The sequence below is a fragment of the Puma concolor genome, chromosome D2 (assembly GCF_028749965.1).
Source record: "Puma concolor isolate L17-30 chromosome D2, mPumCon1.1.hap2, whole genome shotgun sequence".
NCBI classification, from domain to species: domain Eukaryota; kingdom Metazoa; phylum Chordata; class Mammalia; order Carnivora; family Felidae; genus Puma; species Puma concolor.
The window spans coordinates 3,074,162-3,098,568 of record NC_141677.1 but is presented as its reverse complement, the minus strand read 5'-3'; the positions used below and the strand labels follow the sequence as shown (position 1 = coordinate 3,098,568).

The 24,407-nt window shown below is 38.4% G+C and overlaps 1 protein-coding gene across 13 annotated transcripts in view; it reads right to left on the bottom strand.

The window, feature by feature from the left end:
• Positions 1 to 24,407, bottom strand: part of PCDH15 (protocadherin related 15) — a 1,260,230-nt gene that overhangs the window by 658,830 nt on the left and 576,993 nt on the right. For 9 of the 13 annotated variants that reach the window (XR_015241496.1, XM_086679475.1, XM_086679485.1 and 6 more), the window contains 2 exons: positions 17,618 to 17,632; positions 17,039 to 17,104 (listed from right to left, as the gene is read on the bottom strand). Coding sequence is in view for 12 of the 13 variants with exons in the window: in XM_086679475.1 (XP_086535601.1) it covers positions 17,039 to 17,104; positions 17,618 to 17,632 (81 nt within the window). In the remaining variant the exon portion in view is untranslated. The remainder of the gene's footprint in view (positions 1 to 17,038; positions 17,105 to 17,617; positions 17,633 to 24,407) is intronic. The other 4 variants (XM_086679486.1, XM_086679477.1, XM_086679478.1 and 1 more) reach the window with 1 other exon arrangement.

Below are 24,407 nucleotides of genomic sequence, written 5' to 3'. Positions count from 1 at the left end.
GCTGACAGCTTGGAGCCTGGAACCTGCTTCAGATGCTGTGTCTGTCTCTTAAAAAATAAATAAATGTTAAAATTTTTTGTTAAAAAAATCAAAATTAAACAGCACTTAGGGTTGGTGATTTTTTTTCTATAGTATTCATTTTCCCTCTGCTCTTCATTCCCTTCCTTCTGCTAAGGCTTCTGTTGGGCTTAATTTGTTCTTTTTCCTAATTCCTTGAGGTATAGAGTTAGTCTTTTGTGATTTTTCTGAATTCTATATGTATTTTTCACTGTAAAGTTCCCCCTCAGAACTGCTTGTGCAGTGTCCTGTAGGTTTAGATACATTATATTTCCTTTTTCTTTCTTTTTTTTTTTTTTGAGGTATTTTTGGATTTCCTTTTTGATTTTTTCTTTGACCTATTGATTGATTAGGAGTGTGTTGTTTAGTCTCCATATACTTGTACATGTTTTCTAGCTTTCCTCATGTGGTTGATTGCTAGTTTCATCCCATTATGGTAGGAAAGGATACTGGTATGATTCTGACCCTCTTACATTTGCAGAGACATACTTTGTGTCCTATCATATGATTTTTCCTTGAGAATGTTCTATATGCATGTGATGAGAATGTGTCTTCTGCTACTATTGAAAGGCATGTTCTAAAGATGTGTGTTTGGTCCATGGGGTCTAACATATGGTTCAAGTCCATCGTTTCCTTGTTGATTTTCTGTCTGGATGATCTATCTATTGTTGAAAGTGGAGTGTTGAAATACCCTACTATTAGCGTATTGTTGTCTATTTCTCCCTTCATATTTGTTAGTATTTACTTAATATATTAGGTGCTCCAGTGTTGGGTGCATATATATTTATGACTGTTATATCTTCTTAATGGATTGATCTATTTAACATTACATACTGACCTCCCTTGGCTCTTTTATCATCTTTGGCTGGAAGTCTACATTTTGTACAATATAGGTAGTAGCTACCTTGCTTTCTTTTGGTTTCTACTTGTAAGGAATGTCTTTTTCCATTACTTCATTTTGAGTCTATGTTGGATATTGCATTTTATCCATCCAGCCACTCTGTGCCTTTGACTGGTGCATTCGACCCATTTCATTTAGTAATTATTGATACATAAAGGACTAACTAATGCCATCTTATTAATTGTTCTATATGGATGTTTTGTATTTCCAATGCTTCTTTTTCCCTCTGGTTTTGCATGTCTTTGTAGATTGATTATTTTCTGTTGAGATGTGCCCTGCTTCCCTGTTCCTTTTTGTAGATCTACTCCAGGTTTCTGCTTTGTAGTTACAGCAGAATTTACATAAAACATCTTATAGATAATACAGTCCATTTTAGGCTGAGAGCAACTTGCCTTTGATCACCAATAAAGGATCTAGCCTCCTACTCCTATTATACCACAGACATCACAAATTATCTCTTTTTATGTTGAGTAATTTCTTCAACAATTTATAGTATCTATAATTATTTTTACTACTTTTCCTTTAACCTTTCTACCCCAAATGAGTGGTTAATACCCTATCCTAAAATAGAGTTTTTCCAGGTCTCACTGCATATTTTTCACCGTTTTGTCTGTGTTGTCTACTTTCAGATGTTTTTGTGTCATGGATTAGCATCTTTTCATTTCAGCCTGAAGAATTCTTTCCACATTTCTTGCAAGGCGATTCCTGTGGTGGCGAATTCCCTCCGCTTCTGTTGGTGTGGGGAGGTCTTTATCTCTCTTTCGTACCTGAAGGACAACTATGCAGCATAAAGTATCTTGGCTGGCGGTGTTTTCTTTTTGTTTTTGTTTCCCAACACTTTGAAGGCACCATTCGACTCTCTCCTGGCCTGTAGTTTCTGCGGAGAAATCTGTTGATAGCCTAACAGGGTTCCTCTGGGTGTCCTATCCACTTTTTTCCTGGCTGCCTTTCCCTGTCTCCATCATTGTATTTTGACAATTTCAGTACAGCGTGTTTTGGAGACGGTCTTTCACATGAGATAATAAAGTGTTCCAGCAGCTACATGGCCTTGTACATCCAAACCTTTCCCCAGGTTTGGCAAGTTCTCAGCTGTTATTTCCTTAAAGAGATTGTCCTTTTGTCTTTCTTTTCTCTTCCTGGAGTCCTGATTATTCTAATATTTGCCATTCTCTGGGTTTTGGTGGCTCTGATAGACTCTTTTTGCTCTTTCAAAATTGTATTTCCCTTTTTTCTCATGTGTCATTTCAAAACTCCTATCCTCCAAGTCACTCATTCTTCCTTCTAGTTGGTCTGCCCAGTTACTGATGCTGCCTCACCTGATCTCGGTCATTGGCTCTTCGGGTTAGGATTTCTATTTGGTCCTTTTTTTTATTCACATATTTTATTCCCAATTTCACTGAATTATCTCTCATAGTTTTTCTTGTAACTCCCCAAGTTTCTTCAAAATCACTACTTTACATTCTTTATCAGTTAGATTGAAATATTCTCTGCCTTTGAACTTGGTGGCTGGAGACTTATTATGTTCTTTCTGTGAGGTCATGTCACCTTGATTTTTCATATTGCTTGTTGTTATGCATGCTTGATTTCCTATCTGGAGTAGCTGACACCTCTTTAACTCTTTGCCCTTAGCCTTCAGCACATGCATTGTTAGATCCTACGGTGGTGTTATTATGGCAGATTTGTTTTGTTTTGGTTTCTGTCCTTGAGAAAGTGTAGCTGCTCTACTCTTCTTGTTTGCTCTTGTAGGCAGTTTGTGAGCTTTTCTGTCTCCGTTCTCCCCGTTCACCCAGCTGACATTAGAGACCTCTCCTTGGTTCCTCCAGTTCACCCAGCTGGTTATTAGAGATCTCTCTTTGGAATCCAGAAGGTGGAGCTATAGCTCAAGTTTGCAGTTTGTCCCTGGTCTGCCAACCTTGGCCCCAGGCCTGCTTTCTTTAAGCTCCCTGTTTACTGGGGCTCCTGTTCCTGGGTGTGCCTGGGAGCACATACAAGGAACAAATGGCAGAGTGGGGGATGCGGGTTTAGCATGGGTTTGGGGTGCCTGCAGACCCAGCAGAAAGAACTCTGGGAGTGGAACTCCCAGAGGCTTGTGGGTAGACTTTCTGCACAATCCTGTTACCACCATCTGGCATACTTATCTGCTTCTCAGCATCCTCCCTCCCCCAGTTTGCAGAGCCCCAGGAGCTGGTGGGGACGGGTGGGCTTCCCCCAACCAAACACCCAGCTGGAGTAGCCTGACTGTTACTCACTGCTTTCCTTTTCCCTCTGTGGGAGAGATCACCTCCACTGGCCAAGCCCGCCTCTTTCCAGGTCTCCTTGGAGGAGGGGTGGACCAGGGGCATTTCTCTTACTGCCTCTGCTATGATCAATTTTTTCTCTCCCTCCTTCTCTCCCTCCCTCCCTCCTTCTTTCCATTCATACCTTCCTTAACTCCTTCCTTGCTCCCTTCCTTCCTTCCTTCCTTCTTGCCTTTTTTCTCTAATGCTATGCTGGAGTCAGCCATTGGGAAAGCTAGGCTTCTGCAGATTCTATCTCATGCATGACTGCCTGCCCAGGACTGAACTCACCCATTTTTTTGCCTGACAACAGGGAGAGGGACTAGGCATTTTCTGGTCCACTGGCTCCTCAGCCCTAGGGGGATTTGTCTATATCTTGTTGCCTGCACTGATGGGTGAGGTTCTGGCTCTACTGATTCCTCAGTCCTGGGGGGTGGTTTCTATAACTTGTTGCACTGATGGGTGAGGTTCCTCATTTTATACATATAGCATTCACTTAGTTTTGATTAATGTCAAAACTATTTTATAAATACAAAAGAAATTTGTCTCATTGTAGACACGGTCATGCAGGCAAAAAAGAACATTTAAAATTAAAAAGGACACAGTTTCCTTCTATGTGCACAGTGAATTGTGATTAATGGTCGATTATGTTGAAAAATCTTAATGATGAAAATGCTCCAAATTATCCTAAACAGACAGGTGAGTGCCATTTAACTCTAATGATAGCGGGTGTTTGTGGGATTCATGTTAATGATTCACTCTGTCAAAAAAAGTAGGTTGTTTTTTTTTTAAATGCCTGCAGGCATTTCGCTACATTCTGGCATCACAGCAATGAATCAAAGCAGATACAGTCTTTGTTCTCAGGAAACTTGCAATCTACTATAAATGATCCTAATACTCCCCATTTTAAGATAAAAGGTTGCATCAGTTGTGGGCAGAAAAATATGAGCCACAGGCTTACATGTTCCCCTTCCATCCTGTCTTTCCCCTAGAGCATGGATTTATATTTACAGTCTAACTGAATTCTGTATATTTACAGGGCATTCTGCTTGTCTCTCCATCACTGGGTTAACAGAAATACAACTGTATGCCTTACCCATGTAATAAGATTCACAGAAGAAATTTCTCTCACATATTCCAGGGATGTTTGTGTGATTCCTGAATGACTGTGGCACAGAATTAAGAAGCTACATTTTCCTAGAGCCTTAATTTTGACTAATAGTCAATAAGTTAAAAATTAAAATTTAAGTTAAAAACAGACATACCAGGGGAAAGAACGCTCAATTCTTATTGATACTTAAAATACAACACAACACTTCAAAAATGTTAATTTTAGCATCATGCTTTTATAAAACTAAAGCCCAAAAGATAATATCTGAGGTTTCTTTAAGAAAAAAAAAAACAGGGGCGCCTGGGTGGCGCAGTCGGTTAAGCGTCCGACTTCAGCCAGGTCACGATCTCGCGGTCTGTGAGTTCGAGCCCCGCGTCAGGCTCTGGGCTGATGGCTCAGAGCCTGGAGCTTGTTTCCGATTCTGTGTCTCCCTCTCTCTGCCCCTCCCCCATTCATGCTCTGTCTCTCTCTGTCCCAAAAATAAATAAACGTTGAAAAAAAAAAATATATTTAAAGAAAAAAAAAAACAGTTACAAGGATGTTTAGTTTCTTATCAATGTCTCATTTGTTGACAATGAAAAGATGTTTTAATATACAAAATAGGGATTTCCAATCTAGAAATGCATCGTGTGAGCAGCTAAACTGGGACTATGTGGGAAGATAAAAATAATCTCTTTATTCAATTTCAAATTGCTGATATTTACTTTCCTCAAAGTCAGATATCATTTTAATTGTTTTGCTTCCACTGGAAAAAAAAAAAGCCAGAGTAGCATTGGGTAAAGAGTGAAAATGATGGAGAAAAATGATATTTTGTGGGACTTCGCTGGCATTTTGAAACAGACTGAAATCAAGCTGAAATAATCACTTCTCTTCTGGAACACATAACGGATTGGTGTTAAGTGACAATAGCCTGTTCGGCATTGGGCCTCATTTTAGAGACATCAAGACTGAAGGTGTCAAAAGAATTTTCAAATAATAGAAATTAAACATTCATTTTAATAATCACTACCTGACACAGCGAGTAAATGTAGTAGAGATATAAACTGGTCATTAGAAATACAAAAAAAAAAAACAAAAAAAAAAACAAAAAAAAAACAAAAAAAAAACAAAACAAAAAACAAAAATCAAAAAAAGAGGAAAGCACATCTTTGTTTACAACAGTGTTGCATAAAGCTTCTTCACTACAAGCATCTTCAATAGGCTGTTTCTAAGTTTACAGACAAAGTCTCAAGGGTAGCTTCTAAATTATTCATGTTGTTTTCAAATTGTTTTGAATTCATTTATAACCTTTGGTCTGGCCGTTTATGATAAGAGCTCTCACATGGCTAAATAAATACTCTGAAGGACAGTAAATGAACTCGGTAGAGACACTTGGGGAGATAACTTTTCTTGCACACCCTGACTCGTAACCACTGTTCCTTTCCTACTCAAGACCATTTTCAGAAGCAACCCTCTCAACTACATACAAATGGAAAAGTTCAAACAACTGTTTTGTAGATTTGTAAATTTTCAAAAGGAAAAGCAAACACACAGGAAGAAGACCAGCATAAAGAAGAGCAGGGAAAAGAAGATTTCTGGAAAGAGCCTTGTTTCCAGGGTGTGCGGAGTTAAGAAGGAGTGTTAGGGCTAAGCAGCCAGCACTGGAGACTTAAGAAGAATTACCGTGTGGCAAAATGTGAAGGCTAGAAAATAATGATAAGAGCTGGTACAAAACAAAACAAAACAAAACAAAACAAAACAAAACAAAACACAATGGCAAGTACTCTGAGTAGATTAAAGAGAAAGCATCTTTAATATGGTAGCATATCTCCACATTCTTTTTTCTTTTAATTTTATTTATTTATTTATTTATTTATTTATTTATTTATTTATTTATGAGAGAGAGAGAGACAGAGACAGAATGTGAGTGGCTTAGGGACAGAGAGAGAGGGAGACACGGAATCCAAAGCAGGCTCCAGGCTCCAGGCTCCGAGCTGTCAGCACACAGCCGACACGGGGCTCGCACTCACCAGCTGTGAGATCGTGACCTGAGCCACAGTTGGATGCTCAACCGACCGAGCCACCCAAGGCGCCCCAGCATATCTCCACATTCTGTTTAATAAAGCCCTTTGTATTTTAGCCAAGCTGAGTGTGTCGTAATGGTGCATAGCTGTGACGATTCCCCAAATCTTTCATGACGGAGTACAGTGAAGAGATTCATTTTTTTATTTGTTCTAAGGAGTAAGTATGCACTATTTCCTTGCACTGCATCCTCTGGTACAGACAGGAAATAATCGCTAGCTCCAGGATATCCCTCGCGGTTTTATGAAGTAGCTATAGGTGTAGGGCAACCACGTATTTCACGTTCATTAATCCAGAAAGCACATGTGCAAGCGTATTTAATTGAATGACATCAGTAATTCCAGTTAGAAATACAGGGCATTTGAACATTTGTTTTGAAAACTGCTATAGGAGTTATTTTACGTCCAAGAAACATTTCATATCATCCAGGTTACTGTTGCATAACCTTTAAAATGTGTACTACTCTCCTCTATTCAGAAGTGACTGGACTGACCGACTTCAGATTTCTGTGTCCTCACAGAGGGGAAAACCCATAGGCCTGCTGTCCCAGCGATGAGGATCAGTAACCTAGGGGCCAATATTTGTCATAAGGCACAGGAGAAATCAGGTGTAGACATTTCTTAAAAAGGTTCTGGGCAGAGAATACCCCCAGGAGCTTGATTCTAAAACCAGTAATTAAACCTTGCTGTCTCTTCTATCCTAAATAATTCCCATCAGGGACTCACTCCCCAATGAAACTCAAACATTGAATGAGCTACAGGTAAATAGTGCTGTGGATATGCAGAGAAAGCTCAAAGCCAAGGTCTCCTGCTTCCTTCTAACCAAAGCCTCATCCTCTGGACGTGGCTTCTCCCGTGTGGAACCATCTGTCTTTTACATCAGGCTAACTCGTTTCTCTGGTCTTTGTTATCCAAATTAGAGGTCAAAATATTGGTGGCCTGCAGGCCACATGAGGCACACAGATATGCTTTGTTCAGCTCATAAAAGAAATCAAAATTTAAATTAGAATGACATCTTTAATTTACAGATTTTCCTATTGTTCTGACAAAAAATATGGAGTATCTTCTTTCCTTCATGTTTACAAGTGGAAAGAACATTCATAGGCCTTCCCTCCTAATACTGCTTACTGCCCATGTGGCCCATGGCCCACGTTCCAACAGTCTATGCAAATAAAATCAATACCAGTTCCCACCATTTGCCCTAAAGACTTATGATTTAGATTCCATCTATAGAAAAAAGGGTGAGTACAATAACAGCATTGTGTGGAAGTCTGTGTGTGTGACACGATTTAATTCTATGTAATTCAGATTATTCCTATTAGATATGTGATTAACATGAAGGATTTAAGCAACGGGAAAAATACAATTAGGATAGAACGTTTTTTTCTTAAATGTGCCTTTCATTTTCTTGGAGACCAGGGGTCATTTTCTACTCTTTAATCTTTTCATCATTGGTAATAGCATTAGCATTCTGAAATTTAAACAGTAAATGAGGGGCTACTAAGTTTCACAGACTTGTTTTCCTTATCTAAAGTGCCCTAGCTTGCTGGCCTTTCTGACTTCCGTCTGCTTTGTGCATTTCCCCTGCCTCCTGTTTTATGATCCTTCCATTACTCTAGCCTCTGGCAAACCCACTGCATATTGGGTGCTATTCAGTCAACAGACAAGCAAAAAAAAAAAAAAATCATAAATGAAACATAATATATGATTTAATGTCAATAAAATTCTAGATAACTTGAGGAGATAAGTAACAACCTATTTCCTTAATGCTTAGAAACTTTCCTATTTACTTATCATTTCAGATATATATTCAGAAGGTTTGTAGCTGCTGACCTTTTAGAAAATGATTCTTTGGCACAAATAAAAAGAAGCAGAATGCCTCATTGCATATATAGCTTCACCAGTAATGAACAGAGCCAAATTGTTTTCTCTTATGACAGTTGTCTTATAGGCGCAATTAGAGGATTAAAATACATGAGGAATTGAACATGATTTTTTTTTTACATCAACTTAGGTCTGATATTGGCAAATGGATTTTGGATAGCTTAATTTAACTCCTTAATAATTTATGGAAAAAAAATCTCTTTCCTCATCTCTATGTTCTTTTTTCACCGGAAACAACTCAGAATGACTCGTTGAAGACTGGGTGAAATAAGCAATGAAATGACAATAAAGGAATCTGTGATCATGCTTTCGGTCCTATGCAACATCCAGAAGCAATCTAGCCAGAAGACCACTAATGTCTTATAAAAATATGTAAGTTTTTTGTCAGTTAAGAATCAAGTTAGGATGTTATAAATTACAGAAAAGAAAATATTTTTCCTATTTATCCAGAAGACACAAAAACCGCCATATAAGGCTGAAGATCAATTGTTTGATGTCAGCACTGATGATCTTACATGACCCCATACAAAACGTTAGTCTTATTTTAGTATTTTATAAGCTTGTGCAGTCACCCATTAATTTACCCTAATTTTTGAGCTTCTATTATTGCTACACTTGCTGTGTTTCATAGCGTATAGTAGAGAGTCAGCTGCATTTTGTTTGTTTTTGTTTGTTTTAAATTTTCCTTTTAATTTTTTTTTCATATTTCAGGTGTGGAATTATTATGGGATTTAGCAATTAAGACTTCAAAGAAAGAGACACTGTTTCCACTAGCAATGAGACAACAGTGCAAAACAGAGACGGAATTAAAGCGCCTGCAGAAAGTAGCTGTTGAGAACTAACCCTCTCCTAAGACATATTCACTTGATTTTCCCTCCCCTTGTTTTCATGAGTAAAGCTCCATACCACTTCCAAAAGCTTAATATCTCAGAAGGTATCTTGGAATTCAGATTTTATTTAATATATAAATTATGTCGGCAACTCTCAGTTGTTACGCTTATTTGAAATAACCAAAAGAATTATTCATCATAGAACTGATAGAAGGACAGATAGGCACAGAGAGACAGAGAGTTAAATCCAGGGACATCTTAAGCCAGTGTCCTAGTTTTGACACATTGCAAGAAGCATGGCCCAGGACAGGCCCAGATAAGAAATTCAATCTTTAACACCATTTCTTCAACTATTTACAAGAGCCAAGGACTCTGTCTGTGACAACTTATTACTGAAACATTCTGCATCTACTATGCACGTCCAGCAGCCACCACTTCTTGGGAGTCTCTCACTTTACCCGAATAGAACGCAGTCATCCAGGCTACCTGTCACCGGCCATGTTGGTTCCTTAGTTTCCTCTGTCCTGAATACCTCCTGCAGTCTCACATCTGTGGTTCAACTCATCTATCATGTGCTACTCTACAGAGTCAACCCTTCTTCTCCTCAGATTGTAAAAACCTTCAGCCAGTGTGGACTCTTTTCTCTTTGGGGAATGAAGGAGAATAAATTAAAAATGGGCAAAACATTTGAATGAACATTTGGATGCCAAAGATTTTTATCACATCACACATTGTTTATACTTTGGGAATGTTCATTAAAACACTGTCGGTTATTTGAAGATTTTGTGTCGATGAGTGTAAGCAAGGTTTTGCTTTTGTTTTGTTTTCTTTTGTCTCCCTGGGAATGTGTGTGATTCCCCTTGAAAACCTTTGGAGGCGTGCAGAGCAGAGTTTGACTAACTCCTTCTGATAAACTAAAGTGCATGTAATTGGCAACTACAGGGAAAGAGAAACATCAACAAAAAATGTAATCTCCTCTAAGCCTAGTGGTTTTGACAATGGAAGGAAAAGAACACTGAGGAACTCCTAACTACCCCTCAATACCATGACTGTCTCAAGTAAAGGACCAACTTCTACACCCCTTCCTCCTCTACCCTAACTGCATACTTGGACCAGAGCCACTCTGGGGAAGCGGTGACCAACTGAAGTCACCGCTTCTTTCTGTGGCCTCCTCTCCCTTCCAGGAAGCAGGTAGGGGTTTGTAATCCTCAACCTCACTCACACCCTGACTCTTGAATGCTCCCTGAGAGTGAAAAGGGAGCTCCCATTGAGTCAGCTGTGGCATCCTTTGGTGGCGGCTGCTTTCAAACTATACATTCAGCGTCACTCTTCGTTTCTCAAATTTGCTCTCAGCTCACAATATCTTTTTGACTTTAAATCTATAAAGGGCCTTTAGGATGGGCTTTAATCCCTCACTTAATACCCCTTTGCCTCTGAACCTTTCCATTTTATGTACAATCACAGTGTTACGTGATTTAACCATGACTTAAAACCATTTTCTGGGGGCGCCTGGGTGGCTCAGTTGGTTAAGTGTCCGACTTCGGCTCAGGTCACGATCTCGTAGTATGTGAGTTCGAGCCCCGCGTCGGGCTCTGTGCTGACTGCTCAGAGCCTGGAGCCTGTTTCGGACTCTGTGTCTCCCTCTCTCTCTGACCCTCCCCTGTTCATGATCTGTCTCTCTCTGTCTCAAAAATAAATAAACATTAAAAAAAATTAAAAAAACAAAACAAAACCATTTTCTGGTCCCCTTGCCTCAGTTGTGCCTATGGATCTGTCCAGTTCTTAAGAATCAGCCCAAACTGCATGTACTAAAACCTGTCTGGAAGCCGTGCCACAGTTCCTGTACAACAGCTGGCACTTGAGGACAGACTGTCAATGGTTCTCGTGTAACTGCTCCTCCTCCTTCCTTCCAGTACAGACTCAGTGCCACAAACAGCTAAGAGTCCATTGAACCTAGAACATATATTTCCAGAAACATTTTTAAAGACGTCTTTGGAGCCATGTTAAATTTACAACAAAAAATGAAAGGGACATACAGAGATTTCCTATATACACCATATCCTCTCACACACATAGCCTACTCCATTATCAAAATCACTCATCAGAATGGTACTTTTTTAGAAATTAAGGATAAGCTTACAGTGACACATCATAATGATCCAAAGTCTAGGGGCGCCTGGGTGGCGCAGTCGGTTAAGCGTCCGACTTCAGCCAGGTCACGATCTCGCGGTCCGTGAGTTCGAGCCCCGCGTCGGGCTCTGGCTGATGGCTCAGAGCCTGGAGCCTGTTTCCGATTCTGTGTCTCCCTCTCTCTCTGCCCCTCCCCCGTTCATGCTCTGTCTGTCTCTGTCCCAAAAATAAAAAAAAAAAAAAAAAAAAAGTTGAAAAAAAAAAATTCAAAGTCTGTAGTTTACCTTAGGGTTCACTCTTGGTTTTATACATTCTATGGGTGTGAACAAATGTACGATGACATAAATCCATCATTAGAATATCATATAGAGTATTTTCCCCCCAAAAATATCCTCTGTGTAATGCTTATTTATCTCTCTCCCACTCACCCTCAGACTCTACTGAACTTTGTATTTTCTCTGTAATTTTGCCTTTTCAAGAATGTCTCCATACTTTTGTATTTCCAGTTGGAATCATACATATGTAGACTTTTCAGATTGGCTTCTTTCACTTAGGTATGTGTATTTAGGATTTCTCCATGTCTACAAATAAACTTTATTTAGGTATGTGTATGTGTATGTGTATTTAGGATTTCTCCATGTCTACAAATAAACTTTAAAACATGTGTATGTGTATTTAGGATTTCTCCATGTCTACAAATAAACTTTAAAACATAGACTGTAACAAGAGACAAGGAATAACACTAGATAATCATAAAGAAAACAATCCAACAAGAAGGGATAACAATTACAAACATTTATGCTCCCAATAAGAGAGCAATGGGTAGATCATCCAAACAGAAAATCAACAAAGAAACAGTATCTTTTTTCTATCTTCCTTCCTTCCTTCCTTCCTTCCTTCCTTCCTTCCTTCCTTCCTTTTTTGAAACAGTCTCTTTGAATGACATATTGGATTAGACGGATCTCACAAATATATTCCAAACACTCCATCCTACACATTCTTTTCAAGTGCACATGGAAAATTATCCAGAATATACCACATGTTAGGCCACAAAACAAGGCTCAACAAATTCAAAAAGATCAAAGTCATATTATGCATCTTTTCTGACTAAATATGAAACTAGAAATCAACTATAGAAAAAATTTGGAAAGAACACAAATACATAGAGGTTAAATAACATGCTATTTAACAATGAATGGGTCAACCAAGAACTCAAGGAGAAAATTAAAAAAAAAATACAGGGAGACAGAGGAAATGAAAACATAATGGTCTGAAATATTTGGGATGCAGCAAAAGCTATTCAAGAGGAAAATGTAGAGCAATATGTGTCCACCTCAAGAAGCAAAATCAATTTCAAATAACAGCCTAACCTTACACATAAAGGAACAAAAAAAAGAAGGATGAATGAAACTCAAACTAGTAGAAGGAAGGAAATAGTAAGGATTAAAGCAAAAATAAAATCGAAACTAAACAAACTATCAAACAAAACAACAATAGAACAGATCAATCAAACCAGGACCTGGTTCTTTGAAAATAACAAAATTAATAAACCTTTAGCCAGACTCATTAAAAGAGAGAGAGAGAGAGACAGCTCAAATAAACAAAATCAGAAATGAAAAAGGAGACATAACTGACATCATAGAAATACAAAGGACTTTGAGAATATTATGAAGAAAATATATACCAACAATTGGATAACCTACAGCTAACATCATACTCAGTGGTGAAAACTGAAAGCTTTCCCTCTAAGATCAGGAACAAAACAAGGATGCCCACTCTCACCACTTTTTTTTCAACATAGTACTAGAAGTCCTAGCCATAACAATCAGGCAAGAAAAAGGAATAAAAAGCATTAAAATTGGTAAGGAAGGAAAAAAAAAAACTTTCACTATTTGTATATGACATAATATTTATAGAAAACACTAAAGACTCCACCAAAAATTGAGAACTGATAAGTGAGTTCAGTAAAGTTGTGGGATGCCAAATCAACATACAAAAGTCCATTACATTTCTATACCCTAATAATGAAGTAGTAGAAAGAGGAAGTAAGAAAACAATCCCATTTACAATTGCATCAAAAATAATAAAATATCTAGGGATAAACTTATCCAAGGAGATGAAAGACCTATACTCTGAAACTGTAAAACACTGATGAAAGAAACTGAGGACAACACAAACAAATGGAAATATGTTCCATGTTCATAGAATGGGAAAAAAATGTTAAAATGCCTATACTGCCCAAACAAACAAACAAAATAAGCCAAAAAACAGACTCTTAACTACGGAGAACAAACCAATAGTTACCGGAGGGGAGGTGGGTGGGCAAACGGGTGAAAGAGGTGATGGGTATTAAGAACACACTTATTTTGATAAGTACTGGGTAATGTATAGCACAGCTAAATTGGTACATTATCCACCTGAAACTAATATAATTGGTTAATTATAATGGAATTAAAAAAAAAAAAACAAGAATAGGTTTTTCCATGCCTTTCTTGGCTCATCAGCTCTTTATTTTTATCCCTACATTTGTCTGAATGTAGCACAGTTTATCCACTCACTTACTGAAGGACATCTTGTTTGCTTCCAAGTTTTAGAAATTAGAGATAAAGTTGCTATAAACATCCATGTGTAGGCTTTTGTGGGGACAAAAGTTTTCCAGAAAGAATTTTTAGATATTCTTATTTTATTAAATAAGAGAATATGTCCTAAGTCTGTTTCTCCATATGCATTCTCCCTTCTAAATGTAACTGCACATTAAATATGCCATACCCATCACCTCAAGGCTTTTCTCATGGTTGTCAGGGGCCAGCACGTGTCCATTTATGTGTTGACATTGTGTCCTTAAAGCATAACCTCTGTTTTTCTATAGTTATCCTGGTTCAGGTCGAGAGTTATATGAAGAATCTGTTATCAATATTCTGTTGAGAACAATGATCAAAGAGGGGAAGAATCTGACAGAGCCCAGGGTTACAAAGAAGCTTATGGATCTTTACCTATCACAGTTTTTATCTTTCAAACATACACATTTGTGAAAATGCAATTATAATGCATATTCACAACGAGGAAATAGTCCCATCCTACGCAGTATAAAAGTTTTGAAAGATTCAGGTGCATGTGACAAATAACGGACATTCTATATATGGACCTCAACGACTTACATAAGAACATTAAGTATAGACTTAAAAAAAAAAGTGAGCTACTAAAAGCTGTACTTTAGTGGGAAGAGGTCTTTAGTAAAAGATACTGTTTACCTGTAGTCATTAATAAAGTAAACCACAGGCAAGCTGACACACAATAGACTTACCAGTTTGACTTAAGAAAGGGTTTGTTCTTTAAAATGAGTGTTTATTAAACTGGTAAAATCAAATATCCCCAGGTTTTATTACAACCAATTAAAAACTGGTGGGAAAGAGAAATTAAGAGAGGTTAAGAGCAGGATCAGAATTAACTGTCTTACTGGAAGTTTCTTAGATAGACTGAAGAAAAATATGGGACACGCTTTCATACGCTGCTTCCTTCAGACATTCAAGACAAGATGACGGCATACCGCATTATAATCTCTGGCAGAGGTTCACTTGATCATATTTTTAGAAGTTTAATGTAAAACAAAAATGCAAACATTTAGCCTCCAGACAAGTATTTATATTGCTTGTGATGACACTCAAGTAACTTTGGCAGCATTCTGAGTAGTTGGCAGTTTCTACAAAATATGCCAATTAAAGAACACAACGTTACTACACTGAATCATGTCACATTCTTCTAGAACACAAATATTGAACGTCTACCACATGCAGTATACAGCACTCTGTGGCAAGGGCTTCCCAGAGTTCCTGATCCTTTGAAAGTGGGATCTAGTCCACACAGGGGGGAGGTAAAATAGCATCATCATTACTGTCTATAATCACCTGTTTGGCAAATAATCTCTGTAAAGAATCACATGTTAAAACGAAATTATTTAGTAAAATTAAGTGTTTTAGTTCAACTCAGCTTGTAAGTTCAAGTTAATTGTGAACCACAGGGAAACGAAAATAGAGTGGTCTTCTATCAGGTTTTTTCTTTTTGGTCTCTGGTTTAAAAGGCCAACTGTTTTCCTTGGAGAATATTTAGAAAATACGGATTTGATTTTGAAATATTACAGATTTTTATTTGGAAAATAGTTAATGATACATAAACCATAATTTTCTACATGGGCAAAAGAAAAATTTCCTGATATAGCGTTTTCATGTATTTTTTATTTTCTATAAACACATCTAAGATTTACTTCCAGTTAATTCAAATGTATCATAATAACTCATTAACTTCATATGCTTTCATGCTCAATATATACTGGACTTTTAAAAATAATGAAAACATCCAAATTTTTATGATATTTTTAAGTGTTGCTAAATTTTAGTATAGATAAAATTAAGTTTGTTTAAATGGAGACCAGCAATGCTGTGGACATTTTTGGATGATTCCAAAGGATATGGAAAAAGAAGAAAAAAAAAATTATGCCAACTCTTCAAAGGGGTAAGGGAATGTTTTATTTTAATGTTTATTTATTTATTTTGAGACAGAGAGAAAGAGAGAGAGAGAGAGAGAGGTGGAGAGAGAGGAAGAGAGAATCCCAAGAAGGCTCTGTGGGGTCAGTGCAGAGCCCAATGCAGGGTTCATCCTATGAGCCAGGAGATCATGACCTGAACAGAAATCAAGTCAGATGCTCAATCAACTGAGCCACCCAGGCACCTCTAAAGGAATGCTTCTAATACGGCACAATGAAGGTATTACATATGTTATAGAATTTTCAGAATGTATGTAGGGTTAAATTCCAGGAAAAATGTCATTCTGTAATAAGCCAATTGACATAATTCCTTTATATATGTGTGTGTGTGTGTATGAATATTTATTTATTTATTTATCTATTTATTGATCTGGAAAACAGACTGCTTCCAACAGACACAAAGTACAAAGCGAACAAGCCCCATGGAAGGACCATCACAGAATTAGTAGTCAAACTGAGCCTCCTAGCACATTCTCACACTTACACTAGTTTAAAATAGAAACCAAGACTTGAGAGATACCGTTTTACTGCAACCTAACAGAAAAGAATCTGTAAACACACTGAAGTTTAAAAGGCTAAGAGAGTGTTGTATAGAACAAAGCACCAGCTGTATTTATTTTTGGTTTTGATAAGGAAAAGTACTTTTTGAAGAACTTAGTATGGATTCCCTATTAGTTGTTAATGATGGCAGGCCAACTGAGCGAACACTCAAGCTTCTTCCTCTGCTCTCAGAACCTTCGTCAGGTTCTCTCTTCCCAAGGATTTTCAGATCTCCTGATAACCATTCCTATATCACCATGTCTAGTGGGCTATGGAGGGTAATCCTTACCAGATTCCCACCAGTGTAAGCTGCCAGGGGAAGGCTTACCTTTTGGTCGACTTCTTTTGGAGGGATGCAATGTGTCTTATTTAGGTGACTAGATGTTTGTGTGGGTGACAGTCAACTCTACCTAGTGACAAAGAAATACCCCAGCTGTATCTGGATTCACTCTTGGGACTGACTGGGTGCAGTGACTCCTTTACAGTCGAGACTATGCAACCTTTCCAGTCACGGAAGTGTCTCTTGATCCAGGTAAAGCATTTTGCGCGTGTGGCCCAATTTAAACTCGTACAGAGAAGAAATTAGGGGAGCACTATTTGTGGATTTGGGTTAACTTCATTTAGTACTTCCACACGTAACAAATCTAGGGTTGAAAGGGGAAGAAATCCCTCTTGGACACGTCATTTGTAAAACATGAAGCTCACTCACCATTCCGGCTTTCTTCATCAATGGCAACTATGGTGGCTGGCGGTCCTCCCCTAGCTAGTTTGCAATCTAAGGAGAGAAAACAACCATACGTAAGAAGTAACAATTGCACGAGCATTAACCTTGAGATCAAATTCATTGGGATATATATTGATATTTAAAAAGAAAAATCCCAAAATCAAATTGATATGCATCATTACTTTTAATATTTTAGATTAATTTTTTCATAACAACCACAGAGACCCCTTACAACATCATAACATGTTCACTTTGTACACCACCAAACTGCTCAAATCTTACGGAGAAAACACCAGCAGAGACCACTGGAGAGCAGAAGTCCTTCAGGACAGAGATAATGGGATGGTAATTTAACCCAAAGAAATAACATAAAGGAATGATTAACAAGGATAAATTGTAATTAAAGCTTCACAACAGAAACAAACATAATTGGACTTTAATTGTGATAAAGGGTCTAATTAAAGGGAGTGAATAGAATTTTAATAATGTTCTAAAGAGAATAAAACAAAGACAGACAAGCAATGTTCATGAGGTTGTTTGGCATTTTTATTTTTGTCATCTTACCCTCATATTGCCAGTCTGGAGTCAAAAGTATAGAGTCATCAATGGAAGCAGAGAAGAAAAATGGAAGAAAGAAAGGAAGAAAGAATAGATGTATATATTTAGTGTGGATTGAACGATATAAATAGCACTATATAATAACAGATACATCACATAATAACTTCCAGAAAAGATATACATAAAATCCTGATATCAGACTTTTTAATCCTAATATAACACTAACACATTAACTTGATCATACATCATTAGCATATTGAAAAATTACTATTATAGATAGAGTTGAAAAAACATAAAGTACATTTATAGGTTTCCTATGAAAAGGTACATACAAATTAATTATGAACAGTCTAGTATCCCTATGTTGAATGAATGTTAAGATTAGTGCCTGTCCATCAGTAGAGATGACTAATTTGTTACTTCAAACACTACTAATATCTTGTCAAGAATCTAAGGATAATGAACATAAAAATAGTGTCATGAGCTACAATATCCATGACCATTAAAATAGGAAAGCTTTGCCAAGCAAGATGTCAAATGTCCACTTCTGGGGTGTAAACCACACTCTTAGGAGGTACTCAGTAGGCCTGATGAGGCTGTGTTATGCAGTTAAATATCCATGGCACACTCCTATGACTGCAGCATAAGTCACATTTGCTTAATGTCATCCAAGCACATGTGTCATTGGGTAGATTTCAAGGTTTTTCATTCAGTCATTCATTCATTCATTCACTCAAATTCTATGTATTATGTGCATATACATGAACAATAGAACCCTTGGCAAGCACTACTCTATATTGTAAGGGGTACATGCTCTCTCACATGAATCTCAATATCTCACAGATTTCCAGTATTTTTCTTTCCATCCTTGTCAATATTGAAGGGGTTTCAAGTCACACCATTGTTAGATCTAAAATATCTCATGTCCTCTGCACTCCTCTACCCCAACATAGGACAAGTGTTCACTGTTTGTCACCCCTACTCTTGCAGTGGTTACCTCACCACTTCCCAGAAGCTTTGTTCTCACTCTGTGTTCATCCATTCTTCCCATCAGAATTACTTTCATGCACCCAAATCAAAGGTAACATAATAGCACATCTCTGCACAAAACCTTACATGTTTCCTTTGGAGTAAAGAAAAAAAATTCTTATGATACCATTGAAAGATTCTCAAACAGAAAGGGTTTAGGATAATGTTTCAAAAGATGTCAAGTCTCAACATGGTTCACTTAGAATTAAGCCCTGTGCCCATCAGCCATATCAGACCCCTTTACTCTTGCTGGGACCTATTTTGTATTTTGAGGGAAGTTCTGCTACCTGAATTCATTTCTGCCTCTCTTCTGTCCAGCATATTTCCGCTTCTTTCCTTCCTTCTTTCCTTCCTTCCTTCCTTCCTTCCTTCCTTCCTTCCTTCCTTCCTTCCTTCCTTCCTCTCTTTCCCTTTTTTTCCTTTCTTTCTTTTTCTCTTTCTTGATGGCACAAGATTTCTCCTGTTTTATGAGAACTTGCCCACACCCCCAGTCAGAATTTATCTCCCACCTCATGTTCTCATAATATTTTGTTCATCTGGTATTGTATTCTTGTATGCATTCAAACATTATTCATTTGGTTAGTCAAATCTGTAGATGAATTACTGTGAACATGGGAATATAAAATTAACAGCTCCTTTCTTCTAGGGTCTCAGGTGAAAAAGGTTAGAGACCAGCTAGAACAAAGACGCATAATCTACTACACAGGTGTCGTACAATGTGGTATTTGTGGAGTCAATTCCTTAATAAGTTCATGGGCAACGTAAGTGGAAAGGAGATACACAAGAAGGAGGAGGTGATCTGTGGAGAAGAGAATAAAGGAAACCTGACCAATTCTTACCAGGCACAGTTCTTGGATTACCAAACATCTCTTCTGTTTGTCTTTTACAGAGTAGTTAATTTTCAAGACTATTCCTTCGTCAGGCGGCTACCATTATATGTATGGAATCACTTTCTCTACTCAGCTAAGCCAAATCCGACTCCCCATCCCCAACCCTACCTAAATGCCTTACCCTCTCTACCCTCAGTCCATTCTCTAGTCACAACCACCCAAATTCGTGTTTTCTGTGCCATCTGCTCAAATGCCCTTTGTCCTCTTCTTCCCCTGGTTGACCTCTATTTCTCTTTAGAAAACCTGGCAAGGCATCGCCTCACTAGAAGATCTTCCTCATTGCTGGTTAGATTAAATGCCTCTTCTCTATATTCCTTCAGTGCACATTATATTCCACTGGATAAATTACCCCACTGAAAAAAAATCAGTGTGTCTTTCTCACAGGAACTCCTTCAGACCAAAATTGCACCACATTAATCTTAGAAACCATCATATTTTTAATATTCAAACCTTAGTACTCTTCGTACTGTCTTAAGACTTGGTCCTAAAAGAACGTGTGTTGATTTTTTCTGAACTACACTCTGGCCAGCTACAATCTCCCATTGAACATGAGAGCTGCCGAGAAATCTGTGTTCTCACTATGTCCCCAGCAGCACAAACAGCCCAGGCACAGAGGCCCAGCTGTGGTTCCTCCCTGTCAGTCCCCATTAGGAGACTTTCCCCAAGCTTTCTTTTCCAGCAGGCTCCACCCCTCCCCCAGTAAGATGTTCTCATGTCTATTTTTTTTTTTTTTTTTTTATTTATTTTTGGGACAGAGAGAGACAGAGCATGAACGGGGGAGGGGCAGAGAGAGAGGGAGACACAGAATCGGAAACAGGCTCCAGGCTCCGAGCCATCAGCCCAGAGCCCGACGCGGGGCTCGAACTCACGGACCGCGAGATCGTGACCTGGCTGAAGTCGGACGCTTAACCGACTGCGCCACCCAGGCGCCCCTGTTCTCATGTCTAAAAAGTGCTTTATTTGAGATCAAACCAAAAGTAATTTAACATTTTTAGACCACAATATTAATGAAGAGAGACTAGTAGGTTTCTAAAAAGAATACATTAATAGCATCGTTAACAACAGCTAAAATATTTGTTTTGGAATCATGCATTCATGAAAGCATAACTGATTCGTTTTGAAATGCACAAAAATATTTTCAATATTGAAGTATATTCAGAATTGTCTTGAAAAGAAAGTGATCTGGGTGGAATGCCCAGTGATGTACTTTCTACTCAAAATATCAAAATGGAGATCGAAATGAAGACTAGAAAGCATTTTGGGGGCTGAATGATAGTGTTCTCTATGGTCCATGGATAATTTGTCCACCACATGAAAGGCAGGTTCGCTGATGACGTTCTACTTTGGAAATGGACTTCCCTAATCTATTTAATTTCATCCTTGACTGTCCTGGTTAAATCACAAATTCATTGTTTTTCATGCCTCAAATTTCTAACCTCTTAGGCCCCTACCTGATTCCCATATCCAATTTATTGTAAAGTGCAGGATATGAATACAAATGCCTGAATGCTCAGTGTGATTTATTCCTGCAAATTTGTCATCAAGCTAAAAATAAGCCATATATTTTTAAATAATCTCATGCAACAAGTTGGATTTAAAATGCAAAGAGAAGGATAGAGCTAGAATGTATTATACTAAGTGAAACAAGTCAGTCAGAGACAAATACCATATGATTTCAGTCATATGAGGAATTTAAACAAAACAGATGAACATGTAGGGTTGGGGAAGAAGAGAGGGAAACAGACCACAAGAGACTCTTAAGGATGGAGAACAAACAGAAGGTTGACAGACAGAGGGGGTGGGGGATGGGCTAAATGGGTGATGGGCATTAAGGAGGGCACTTGTTAGGATGAGCACTGGGGGTTGTGTGTAAGTGATGAATCACTGAATTCTACTCCTGAAACCAGTATTGCACTATGTTAACTAACCAGAATTGAAATTAAAAAAAAATAAATATAATAGGGGTGCCTGAGTGGCTCAGTTAGTTAAATGTCTAACTCTTGATTTTGGCTCAGGTCATGATCTTACAGATCATGGGATTGAGCCCCACATCAGACTCTGTGCTGACAGTGCACAGCCTACTTGGAATTCTCTTTCTCTTCCTCTGCCCCTCTCCCCTGTTTACACGTGCTCTCTCTCTCTCAAAAATAATAAATATTTTTTAAAAACTAGGGGCGCCTGGGTGGCGCAGTCGGTTAAGCGTCCGACTTCAGCCAGGTCACGATCTCGCGGTCCGTGAGTTCGAGCCCCGCGTCGGGCTCTGGGCTGATGGCTCAGAGCCTGGAGCCTGTTTCCGATTCTGTGTCTCCCTCTCTCTCTGCCCCTCCCCCGTTCATGCTCTGTCTCTCTGTCCCAAAAAAAAAAAAAAAAAAAAAAAAAACTAAAACTAACTAAATAAATAGATAAATCCCAAAAGGAAGTATTAGAAAAATATGCAATGACTTGGTTTCAAAGGCACTACACATGTGATACGCTATTCTTATTGCAGCCTGGAGCTCAGAGCGTGCATCTGATAGGCCACAGAAAGGCAATAATCCAAACTTGTCTACACATGCTCATTCCTCACAGGGAGTGAGAACAGCCAGGAAAACCCCATTCCCACTGTAGCCTATGCTCAAAATGTTATTTTAAGGCCAAACATTGTGTTTTCAATAAAATTTCAAGCCTAGTCACTTGGCTTTTTGCATATATTAATATTGTAATTGCCTTGGCCATGTCGATACCTTGCATATTATGTTTCCTGTAGACCTCTCTTCTGAGTCTGGGCCCTGCTGCCCAACCAACACCTACACTTGCAATTTCACAGGTGCCTTAAATGTACTGCTCCCCTGAGCCCACAGCTGGCATTTTCCTGCCCGCGTTATTTCGGCGAATAGCACAACTGTGCACCAAGCTGCATAAACCAGAAAGCAGAGGGTCACCTGTGAGGCTTCCCATTTCCCTCAGGCGCCTAGACTGAACCCGTCAATGAGCCTTCAATTTAATTCCTACAGAAAAACTTTTCATATCTACCGGCTGCTTTCAGTCTCCAGTGTCACCACACTGATCCGATCTCTTACGCATCAAATACATTTTCCTAACTACTTTCCCTATGGACACTCTTGCCCCACTCTTTAATTTTCTCTTTATCCACAGTGATATTTTTATGAGTAGCAACTGACTTACCTTTTCATGATGTGTCATTGCTTTTAGGTTAAAACTTTTTATGACCTACTACCTTCTGCATGATTTTAGAATGAAAACCAAAATACATGGCTTCCAAGGTCCTATGTGATATGCCCCCCTCCTTTCTTTCCTGTCTTGTCTGTTTCCGAGTTCTCACTTGTTCTCAGCATTCCAGACAAATGTTTTTCTTTTCCTTAATCATTCTATGTTCCACCATGAGCTACCTCAAGACCTTTACATATTACAGTATTTCTTGTTTCTCATCTTTACTCTCAGCCCATCATTTATTTGTATATCTTTTAGATTCTGGTATATTCTTTAGTTTCTCAAAGAAACCATGCCTGACCCTGAGCTTCTCTGATGTATATACTCCCATCGCTCTGCCTTCTAGAACCAGTTTATGAACATATGATGACTCACTTACAGATCTTACTTCTATTCCTCAGGGTTGTGTCCCAAGGACAAATTTTCTAGAACATAATTGATTCTCAGCAGTTATTTACTGAATGCAGAAATTTATGGCTTCAATCAAATTTATAAAAATTTAAAAAATGAAAACTCTATAACTGAATCTTTTTTATTTTTCTTAAATGTTTATTTTTGAGAGAGAGCACTAAAGGGGGAGAGGCAGAAAGAGGGGAACAGAGGATCCCAAGCAGGCTCCTTGCTGACAGCAGTGAGCCCGATGTGAGGCTTGAACTCACAAACTGTGAGATCATGACCTGAGCCGGAATCAGAAGCTTAATCAACTGATCCACCCAGGCACCCCGTCCCCCTTCTTTATTTAATATTTGAAATATCATTCTCATAAACAAGTAATGCGGAAGAAATGAACAACAAACTAATGGTCTAAAGACAGGATCATTAAGGCTACCTCACCAGAAGCGTGAGGGGAGTGGATGTGCTACTCAAAATATGCCACTTGGGCATACAGAGGTGAAGGCAATAGAGACCCAGTGGATTCAGGAGAAGCTTTTTTTAACCTTCCTTTTTATATGTAAAGAAATTAGAAAGGGAGCCTATGCCAGCAAGAGAGTTATTACCAGAGATACCTTTTTCATTGGAGAGACTTATCTGCATGTCAAGGCAAACATTTATTTGCCAAAAATTTCCTCTTCACATCTTCTTATGAATTGTCTTCTTACCCTTTGAAGCCCCGACCCCTGTCCATTTCCTTAGGCCAGGATGGTGTGTATATAAGCCTCAACTGCCTGGCTGCCTTTTAGTCTCATATCTTTGTGAGTAATTTTGTTTTTCTCCTGTTAATTTGTATATTTTATTACAAGGTGTCTCAGTCAAGGACTTAGAGAGGAAGAGGAAAACGAATTCCCCCCCCCCACACACACTTGAATAATCTACCATTGAGGTAAAAAAGGTAATAGAGGAATTATACAGCACTTTGAGATTCTGTGGGGCTAGTAACAGAAGACCATGGAGGGTTGAGAATACCAGAGAAAGAGGCGTAAAGAGATGGGAGGAGAAGACTTTCACTTGCCTCCAACTGACTGTAATTTCTGTTAGAATTTTACATGGCAAACAATCATGGAGCAAGATCACAACAATATCCTAAGAGCAAGATGTGTTCCAAGGTCTTTCATGACTTGGTCAAAATTCACTTGAAGAATTAAAACTCAAAGACCTCAGATACCAAATCTTTTATGACATCAAAAGTCACAAATACTTTTGTGTCACCTTAGAATCTTTATGCAGGT